General features: G+C 41.9%; 1 protein-coding gene across 6 annotated transcripts in view; it reads right to left on the bottom strand.

The window, feature by feature from the left end:
• The window catches only part of LOC116069287 (ankyrin repeat domain-containing protein 26-like), a 107,553-nt gene that overhangs the window by 84,582 nt on the left and 12,039 nt on the right, over window positions 1-10,932 (bottom strand). For all 6 annotated transcript variants that reach the window (XM_031339817.1, XM_031339818.1, XM_031339816.1 and 3 more), the window contains exon 7: window positions 5,386-5,471. In XM_031339817.1, the coding sequence (XP_031195677.1) occupies window positions 5,386-5,471 (86 nt within the window). The remainder of the gene's footprint in view (window positions 1-5,385; window positions 5,472-10,932) is intronic.

A 10,932-nucleotide genomic window follows, 5' to 3' on the forward strand; every position in this document is an offset into this window, starting at 1 on the left:
AGGGCTTCTAGCTGTTTACCTGTGTTCTCCTGTATTTCTTTGAGGGTGCTATTTATGTCTTACTTAAAGTTCTGTATCATCACCATGAGAAGTGATTTTATATCTGAATCTTGCTTTTCCGGTGTAATGGTGTGTCCAGGACTTGCTATGGTGGGAGTATTGGGTTCTGATGATGCCAAGGAACCTTGGTTTGTGTTGCTTGTATTCTTACGCTTGCCCGTCATCATCTGGTTATCTCTAGTGCTATCTTCCCTTGCTAAGTCTGACTGAAGCCTGTCCTTCCTGTGATCCTGGTTGTGTCAGATCTCCTCAGAGTCAAGCTGTCTCTGTGATCCTGTGATTCTGGGATCCTGTGATCCTGGGCTTGTTAGAGCACCTAGGAGTGAAGCTTCCTCTGAGTGTTGTGAGATTGGCTGCAGAGTTTGTGCCTAATGTCTGCTCAGGGCACCAGCCCAGACAGACAGGAAGAAACCTGAGCCACTGGGCTGGTGGAGTTCCTGTATGCCTGGTCCTGCTGGTCCCAGTTACTGCTGGTGTTGGGACAGATGATATTGAGTCCTCCTCACCTCTGATCCTGGGTGTATGAGAACGTCTGGGAGTGGAGCTTCCTCTGGGTATTGTGGGACTGGCTGCGGAGCTTTTGCCCAAGGTCTGCTCTTAAATTAGATTTTTACCTGTTTTATTTTTGTGATGTGTAATTCAGAAAAGCTAAGATAATTATTTGTAACTATAAATTTTTCTCATCACCTCAACATGATTGGCAGTGATTATAACATTACTGAGTCACAACCATGCATGGAAAAATAGTCAAAGTAAAGACCAAGGAAGGAGAGATGACCACTGTTCCTTCATACTGAGCCATACTGCTTGGTTTTTGACTGGTCGGTTATTTTGAGAAAGAGTCTCACTTTGTAGTCTGGGTGCCCCGGAGCTCAGAGACCTGCCTACCTTTGCCTTCTGAGTGCTGGGATTATAGGCATGCACTGCCATACCAGGCCTCTGACATACATGTATGAACACACGGCATATTACCCACAGAATGATATTTAATCTCCATGACAATTGGGGAAGAACAGCAAGTTCCCTGGGAGAGATTCATTACCATCTACAACAGATCATTTGAGGGACCAAAGATGTCACCTCCCCTGGAGATGAGCATAGTGAGGCTTCCTGTCACTGAGACGTCCCAGAAGAAAGGAGACTCCCTCCAGCCTTCTCTGAACCTCTCAGGTTTACAGTGGAAAAGCGAAGGGATCCCTCAGACTGTTACCATGGGTGCACAGACTAATGTGGATTCTGCATAAGGTTTGGGGTGTGGAGAACAATGAATTTGTGTTCTGTGTGTGCCTACCTCTGGGAGACTGAGGTAGCTGCTCAGGCTACATAGCTCCTGGTCTTACTTTTCTGTTGCTGTGATAGATACCATGACAATGGCAACTTAGTAAAAAAAAAAAAAAAAGTGTCTAATGGGATTTATGGATTTGGGGGGCTAGAGTTCATGATGGCTGGAGTGGAGGCATGGGAGCAGCAACAGCTTAGAGCTCACAATTTTTCTTTTTCTTTTTCTTTCTTTTTTTTTTTTGAGATTATTATTGCAACATTTCTCCCTTTACTTTACTCCCTCCAAACCTTTCCATATACCCTCCTCATTTTCCTTCAAATTCATGGCCTCTTATTTCATTATTATCACACACACACGCATGCATGCACACACATATGCATGTCCATTCTTATTCAACTCATGCTTAGGCAGTCATATTGGAGGACTTTATAGATGTGGCTTCTGACATTATCAGGAGATACACTCTTGAAGCAAACTCGTTCATCTTATTGATCTTAGCTATTCTGATTGATGCCAGATGAAACCTCAAAATAGTTTTAATTTGTATTTCCCTGATAACTATGGATGCTGAACATTTTTTAATTATATATTTTCTTTATTTACATTTCAAATGATATTTCCTTTCCTGGTTTTCCCTTCTAAAAAGAACAAACAAACAAACAAAAAAAACCCAACCTGTTCCCTCCCCCTTCCCCCACAAAGTTTTTTTCTTTTAAAGATTTATTTATTATTATATGTAAGATGTGCACTGTAGCTGCCTTCAGACGTACCAGAAGAGGGTGCTAGATCTCATTACAGAGGATTGTCAACCACCATGTGGTTGCTGGGATTTGAACTCAGGACCTCTGGAAGAGCAGTCAGTGCTCTTAACTACTGAGCCATCTTTCCAGCCCCTGATGCTGAACATTTTTTAAAAATGTTTCTTAGCCATTTGGGTTCCATCTTTCCAGAACTCTCTGCTTCATTCTATATTCCACTTTTTAATTGGATTATTTGTACTCTTTATTCCACTATCAAAGCTGTAATTGGTAGAGATTTCTTCCCCATCTGTAGCCTGCCACTTTGCTGGACATTGTTGTCCTTTGCCATCCAGCAGCTTTTCTCTCTCATGAGGCCCTGTGCATTAACTGTTGTTCTTAGTGCCTGTGCGGTGTTCTGTAGAAAGCCTTTACCTTGGCCAGTGAGTTCAGGAAAGCTCTTCCACCTTTCCTCCCATCAGGCCTTAGGTTAAGGCCCTTGATTCACTGGAGTTGAGTTTCCTGCCGGTGGTAAGTGTCTAGATGCATTATTCTCCCTGTAGCCATCCAGTTTGACCAGCATCATTTGTTGAAGATGCTGTCTTAACATTCAGGTGAGTGGGCTTATACCTGGCTCCAAGATTCCATTTCGTTGATCAACATGTCTGTTTATGCAAATGCCATGCTCTTTTTATTACTATAGCTTTGTTGTACAACTGATATCTGGGATGACGACACCTCCAGCAGTTCTTTTATTATAGAAGATTGTTCTAGCTATCCTGGTGTGTGTGTGTGTGTGTGTGCATAAATATGTGCCTGCTCACACATGTGTGTGTTTTCATATATAGCTAAAATAAGCTTTTTTTTTTCAGTTTCTGTGAAGAATTGTGTTGGAATTTTGATGGGGATTGTGTTGAATCTGTAAATTGCTTTTGGTAGGGTGGCCGTTTTCACTATATTAATCTTACCAATCCATGTGCATGGGAGGTTTTTCCATCTTCTGGTGTCTTCTTCAATTTCTTTCTTCAAACATCTTACATGTTCATTATACAAGTCTTTCACTTGTCTGGTTAGAGTTGCCTCAAGATATTTTTGAGGCTACTATTTAATGTATTTTTCCCTGATTTTTTTCTCAGTCCATTTGTCATTTGGTGTGCTGTCTACTCTTGTGTCAACTTGACACAAACCAAACTTATCCCAAAGGAGGAAACCTCAACTGAGAAGATGCCTCCATGAGATCCAGCTGTAAGGCATTTATTTTCTCAGTTAGTGATCAGTGTGGGAGGGCTTGGCCCATTGTGGGTGGTGCCATCCCTGAGCTGGTGGCCCTGGGTTCTATAAGAAAGCATGTTAGGCATCCATGATGAATCAAGCAGCTCTCCTCCAAGGCCTCTGCATCAGCTCCTGCCTCCAGGTTCCAGCCCTGCTTGAGTTCCTGCCCTGAGTTCCTTTGATGATGAACAGCAATATGGAAGTGTAAGCCAAACAAACCCCCTTTCCCCTAATTTGCTTTTTTGGTCATGGTGTTTTATCCCAGCAATAGAAACCCTAACTAAGTAAGACAAGGGCTAATGATTTGTGTGTGTGTGTGCTAATTCTGTATCCCACTATTATGCAAAAAGTGTTTGTTAGGGGTAGAAACTTCCTGGTGGAATGCTTAGGGTTTTTTACCTATAAAGTCATATTACCTACAAATAAGGATATTTTACCCTCTTCATTTCCTATTTGTATCCCGTTGATCTCCATCAGTTATCTTATTGTTCTAGCTAAGACTTCAAGTACTATATTGAATAGGTATGGAGAGAGGGAAGGATCTTGCTTTGTTTCTGATTTTACTGGAAATGCTTCGAGTTTCTGTCCATTTAGGTTGATGTTGGCTATGGGCTTGCTGTAAATTGTCTTTATTATGTTGAGTTATGTTCCCTGTATCTTTAGCCTCTCCAGGACTTTCATCACAAAGGGGTGTTAGATTTTGCCAAAGGCTTTTGTGGTGGTTTGAATATGCTTGGACCTAGTAGGAGGCGTGGCCTTGTTGGAGTAGGCATGGCCTTGTTGGAGGAAGTGTGTCACTGTGAGAATGGGCTTAGAGAGCTTTTGCCTAGCTGTCTCAGGATGCCAGCCAGTCTTCGCCTTTGGAATAAGATGTAGAACTCTTAGCTCCTCTAGTGCCATGCCTGCCTGAATGCTGCCATGCTCCTGCCTTGATGATAATGGACAAGTTCCACCCACAGTTCATGGGTGCGAGGATGTGGGCCAGCTCTGCGATAGAAAGTTCTGCATTACTCTCTGAGTGTGATGGAATGTGCTGGGGCTCAGGTAAAGGTCAGAGAAGCAAAAGCAATTTGTATAAACCCACTAAGTACAGTGACAGAGTAGCTAAGTGAACAAATGATACTGATAAGCCAGAAGAAGTCAGCGCTGAAGGAAGCAATGCCTTCTTGTGGCCTCCTGCGAGCATGTGCCACCCTCCCTGTGTCAGAAAAGACGGTGGGTGTTATTAATAGTCCCAAGTCACACAGCCATCGAATAGGAAAGGAAGGAACTAAACTCAAATCCTTTCTGTTATGGTACCTATCTATGACTTTTATATCCAACCAAAGGATTTTCTTCCCTCAAACACACTTCTCAGAGGAAAAACTAAAGAAGAATCTAACATAATTCAATGATCTCAATTAATAGCCACTCATGAACAACATAACATCAATATTTTTTATTTTGGTTTTTCTGAGACAGGGTTTCTCTGTGTAGCCCTGGCTGTCCTGGAACTCACTCTGTAGACCAGGCTGGCCTCGAACTCAGAAATCTGCCTGCCTCTAGCCTCCCAAGTGCTAGGGTTAAAGGTGTGTGCCACCACCACCCAGCAACATCAACATTCTTAAAAAAAAAAAAAAAAACTGCCTTCAAGCATAGACATCCCATTAACATCCCAAATCATTTCAGCTCCCATTTGCAGGTGAACATGAGAGAGAAGTTGAGGGAAGAGAACACAGAGCTGGGTCAGTCAGTTAAGGCTGCTCTTTATCAACCAGTGTAACTCTTGGAAACCCGTTCACTGGTCTAAGCTCATGACAAAAGTCAGGCAGTTTTAAAGGGGAACATAAATCATCATGCATGGTTATCTTTCCCACTCTGAGTAATTGCTGTTACAATTAACTCATGCTTTGGTGTCCTGGCTTTCAGTAACTACCAATACTTGCAAATGGGTTTCTTCTTATTGGTTTAATATTACTCAGCTACTGTAGCCATCCCATAGCACCCTGCCCCAGCTTGTTTTAAACAACTAAAGGAATGCACAAGCAGCTGTACCTCCCAAGCTTGTCAACTGCATCTATGTTTTCCTCCGTCCTTTGGTTGTCATCCGTGGTGGGGTGAGAACATGGTATGAGGCCATCCTGTTAGAAAAGAAAAAAGTCTAAGAGCTCACTCACTCACATATTTCTCAACTGCACTGGCATCTTATGAATGGACCTGTGACTGAGGGCATGGGGCACAGGGCAGATAACAGAGACTCTTCTCCCTTCAGATGCCACCCCTACTGGGAAGGGCCACAAACCGACCCATGTTGGTCCATGGGCCTCAACAGGCTGTAAGCCAGCCAATAGCTGCTCCAAGGACTCCTACAGTCCCTAAGGGTTCAAAGCACCTACCATCCCTACTCACACGTCCTGACCCCCATCTCTTCTGCCCAGGGTTTTGTGGCACATGGCTTGAGTTAAGGAAGTCAAGTTTCAGGGACATGCATGGTGAAGAACTTTCCAATGGTGCCAACACCAGGCACTCATGCTCCCAGTGGGACACTGGAGAAATGTAAAAGTGTCTGTTTGTGAGATGTTTTAATGTGTTTGCATGGTTTAAATTTACATGAGTTTCTTTTTAGGAAAAACCTAGAAGTTGTCTTTCAATGATCTCTTACCTTGGTTAGTATACTGCTAAAAATACTTTTCTTATGCCTTAATTAAAACCATTCATTTTGCTGCTGTAAAGAAAGTAACTCTGTTAGCCGGTCAAAGCTAACTACTGTTACCAGAAAACAGTGATAGTTTTTCCGAGACAGGGTTTCTCTGTGTAGCCCTGGCTATCCTGGAACTCACTCTGTAGACCAGGCTGGCCTCGAACTCAGAAATCCACCTGCCTCTGCCTCCCAAGTGTTGGGATTAAAGGTGTGTGCCACCACTGCCTGGCAATATTTCTAATAGGAACACAAATTGGAAAAAAAATAGGACCTCCATATACTACTTGGACAAAAAAAAAAAAGGCAATCAAAATTCTAGAAAGTAACATGCAGTATGAAAAGGTGCATTTAATGAACAGAACGCATGCTTTAGAAAATTTAAGAAATGCTAATCTAAATTCCTAGCCTAAGATCAGAGTTGAAGCCATGAGGAGTCCTATTCAAACCTTCTTTCCTATTGGTATTGTTTCCTTAGTTTCTCACCTATTTATTTATGACGTAGTACCTCAAAATAAATCATCTGAAATCACATGACTTTAACATTAAGGATATCTTTCAAATTTCAATGCATAATTACTAGAATAATCCACACAGTATTACTTTCAAATCTATATTATGGGAATTCAATTGGAAATTCATCAATTCACATTTAAAAATATTGAAATGATTCTAATATATAAAAGTATCCCATGAGCTCTTGGTCACACAAACATGGGGACCTTAAACTCAAGCAAGCTGAAGCAACGGGAAGCTGCAGGCAAAGTGACAAAGCAATGAGGGAGGCTTCTAGCATTCCAAATACTAGAAAATAATCCAAGGAATCATATTCTAATCATTGTAGAGTAGGCACTACAAAATCTACAATACCAAAGATTTCAGAAAGCAAACATTTACTATACAGTTATTGAGTCTGTATTTCTAGAACCGGGTGATTCTTAGGTAAACATGAATTGTTCATTTAGCTGAAGAGATTCAGTCATGCTCAATGGAATGAGCTAGAAAACACAATGCAATCACTTTGTAATATGAATTCTGAGAACCTGATCATAAATGTCTAAATTTCCAGGATTTTTTCTGTCTGTTTCAACATAGAAGTACAGAATACAGAATAAGCTCTTCTACAAATTTACATGACCCTAAAATAAAGTAGGTTTTATTTACTTCATTTTTCTATTGTTTTAAGCAAGCAATCCAAATAAGCATGTAAATCAGTAGGTTCAACAGAGATTCCCATCTCCAGAATCTATGGCTAGCCAATAGTTTAGAAGTAAAGGGTAGGCGCCTTGCAAGTCCCTCCCCCACCTCACCCTTCCTTGAAATGCTACAGGAATTTTGCCACATTCTTTTAGGCCCCTTTGATGATCTAGCAGTGTGCTTCAATCTGTTTTAAGAATATTTCTGTCTCCTATGGTTTAATATTGTTGTTAAAGCACACACATGTGCACACAAATGGGCATCTATACAATACACACACACCATAACAAACAAACAAAACAAAAACTCTAGATTCCACTGTCAGTTTTCTCCAAAATAAACAGCTTACTGGCCAAAAATACCCACATGCTAAAGTCATTGTGCAGATGTAATTCATCAAGTGAACGGAAGCAAAAACCAGCTGTTCAGAAATCTGACAGAGTAGATATGAAACTAAAATACACGTTTATGTATATATGTGTAATGTGTACATGTAATACATTTCCCAAGGCAAATAAAAATTTTCCCCTTCAACGAAATCCCACAAAGGATTGTTACAGCTTTAGACACAAAGGAATTTAAAACTAACTGCCCACATTAGAGCTCTAAGATTCCCAGCTTGTCCCCTCAGCAAGAGGGGGATCCCCATGAGGAAGGATATGTCATCCAGCAAGGGATGGAAGGGCCTTCGGCTTTAATGGTGCCTGCTCCGGAGGACCGAAGCCAGAGGAGCTCTTGTTTCTCAATGACTGCAAGAAACCACTGACGGTCCTTGAATAACTCCTGACATGGCAGGGGGAAATGCCAGCTTACTTTTCAAAATGGGCACTTCATTCCCTGCCTTTATCAGTAACCCAGGTCTCTTTATTAGGCACACTTGTATAGAAACTTATGTTGATGGAAATCCCAAAAGCTAATGGAATTAATGCTGTCAGCCTCAGCTTTGGGAATTGCGCAGATGTAGCCTAATGATAAGTCATAATATCTGGAATCTCTCCTAAGTTAGAGGACATTCCCAGACACGTAGAATGTTGGGAACCATGAGAGCCCTGAGATAAACATCCTGCCCCAGCTAACTGAGAACCCTGAGATTAACATCCTGCCTGACAATCACAAGGATCCGGCTTGGCCCTGGGAAAAAGAACATTCACAGAAATCCACCCCCTCCCCACCTGTCACCCTGGAGCTCAACCCCAGAAGATTTTGTAACCTTCCATCTCCCCTCCTTCCTCTTCCCCTCCCCTCCAAGATTTTTGCTTTAAATATGCTCAGCTCCACTAAGTAAACGGCTCTTGACAAGCAATGCTTCCTTGAGTCCTGTCATCTCTCTTGCCCATTCTTTATTCACAGGTTGTGACCCTCCTCGTTCCCCCAAATAACTTGACCTGCAGGCCAGGTCAGTAGAAGATGATACAGAAAAATGACCTTGATATCTCTGTGAGAATTAGCTGTCATCATACCTAATGCAGAAGCAGAGAGTGAATGAGCCACCCAAAAACACAGGTGATCTGAACCCAAATAGCCGTGGGACTCAAGAGAGACACAAGAACCTGCTGCTCCATGAAGACCAATAGAAAAATAAGGCATCCATGCTACCTGAGAATTTTAGCAATCCCTCTCATTCATGACATCAGGAGAAAAGAAGCTCACGTGAACCTGCTGCTCTATCTCTGCCAGAGCCCAGTGTGTGACAAGCATCCATACTCACTCAGACACATCCATGCCAAGAGTATACATGTCAGCTGACACCTTAAGGGTATGTAGTGACCTACTCTCCCCAGACTGAAAGAACTCAGGAAGTTAATGTAGCCTTATTCTAGAATACAGCCTGTGTCCTATGAGAACCCAGAGCCTCAAAAACAGCTTAAGAGCAAAGTCAGTTACCAGCGAAGACATAATGAGATTGCAAAGCTCTCTAAAAACAAGAGAAAACCTCAAGTACAGAGCCGGCTAACTCCAGCTCTAACTCCATCCATAGTTATGGTTTAAACATCCACTATGGTTTAAACTGTTCAATCTTTCTCTTTTAGGTACATGGACTGTAACCAGATGCAGTGATTACAGCCTCACCATAGTTTCCTTTTAGTCTGTTCTGATTACTTCTTGAAGTTTATATTAGTTTCCTTAGATGTTAATATTTATTATTCTCACAACCCATAGGGTCTCTCTTAAAATCCTAAGATGAAAAGGATCACCACATTGCAAATTCGGAAGGCCCTTGAGATTATAACAGAAGTACAGAAGAAAGCTTAGATTGTGCTGTGTGTAACCGTGCTGCACTAGAGTTCCTTCCTGACAACTTGGGCAATTCATCCTTGGACCTCCATGATGAAATCCAATCAAATTAAATCTAGATTGAACTCTCTGTACATTTTAATGATTTCTATCAAACCTTCATGGAAACTAGGCACCTCACACTAAAAAGGCCTTTAGTGTTGATCTTGGGACCAGGCATGACATCCTCTGATGTGCTGAATAAGAGCATCCTCTCTGCCAGATCCACGACCTTCATGAGGCTCCAGAGCAGAGGTTCTCAACCCTCTAGGGCTGCAACCATGGTTCCTCATGTTATGGTGATCCCCCCCAGCACAAGATTATTTTGTTACTACTTCATAACTGTAATTTTGCCACTCTTATGAATCATAATATAAATGTTTGATATGCAAGATATTTGATATATAAACCCTGTGAAAAGGTCATTTGAGAACCGTTGCTTTACTAGGTCAGCAAGATCAAGATTTTTCCTTTTTTCAGTCCCCAAGTAGATGGGGCCACATCCCTACTCAGCAGTGAGCTAGCTTCAGAAAACAAGTTGTCAGCCATTATATACAATCCTTACATATCAAGGGATAAAAGCCTCAGAGGGGTAATTAAGGCAGGATATAAAGACAGGGAAAACTAAGAGAGCCCTGATCTGGAATTCGGTGAAAGAGCAGTCAGCAGACCCAGACCACCCAACACAACTCAGTCAACTCAGTATGAAGACTATTTATAGAGGGCTAAGCATTCTGCACAGGTATCTCAAATAACAGTCTTACAATAGCAATGAACCAAGCTTAGACCTAAACACATGTGAGTTTCCAGTTTACTCTTACTGTATCCTAGCTGGTAACAGGCAACTCTGGGGACCTCATAATTTTCTGAACTTTCATTTACAAAGTATGTGTCTCAATTGCCTATGACCTAGCACAGCAGGGATTCCTTTGACCTCGTGACTTAAGGGTGTTTTCTTATCAGCCTCCAATTCTGCCCAGTTCACACGCAGGAACCATTCACTGTAAGATCTCATTTCCAATAGATGAAGAATTTTTCCTTACCAACTGTCTTAGGACTTCTTTTGCTATAATAAAACATCAAGACAAAAAAAATCCAAACATGGGGCTGGAGAGATGGCTCAGTGGTTAAGAGCACTGACTGCTCTTCCAGAGGTCCTGAGTTCAATTCCCAGCAACCACATGGTGGCTCACAACCGTCTGTAATGGGATCTGATGCCCTCTTCTGGTGTGTCTGAAGACAGTGACAGTGTATTCACATATATAAAATAAATACATCTTTTAAAAAAAAATCCAAACAAACAAACAAAAACAACAAAGAAAAAGCAACTTGGAAGCCGGGCGGTGGTGGTGCACGCCTTTAATTTCAGCACTTGGGAGGCAGAGGCAGGCGGATTTCTGAGTTCGAGGCCAGCCTGCTCTACAGAGTGAGTT

The sequence above is a fragment of the Mastomys coucha genome, unplaced genomic scaffold, assembly GCF_008632895.1.
Source record: "Mastomys coucha isolate ucsf_1 unplaced genomic scaffold, UCSF_Mcou_1 pScaffold22, whole genome shotgun sequence".
Classification (NCBI taxonomy): Eukaryota; Metazoa; Chordata; class Mammalia; order Rodentia; family Muridae; genus Mastomys; species Mastomys coucha.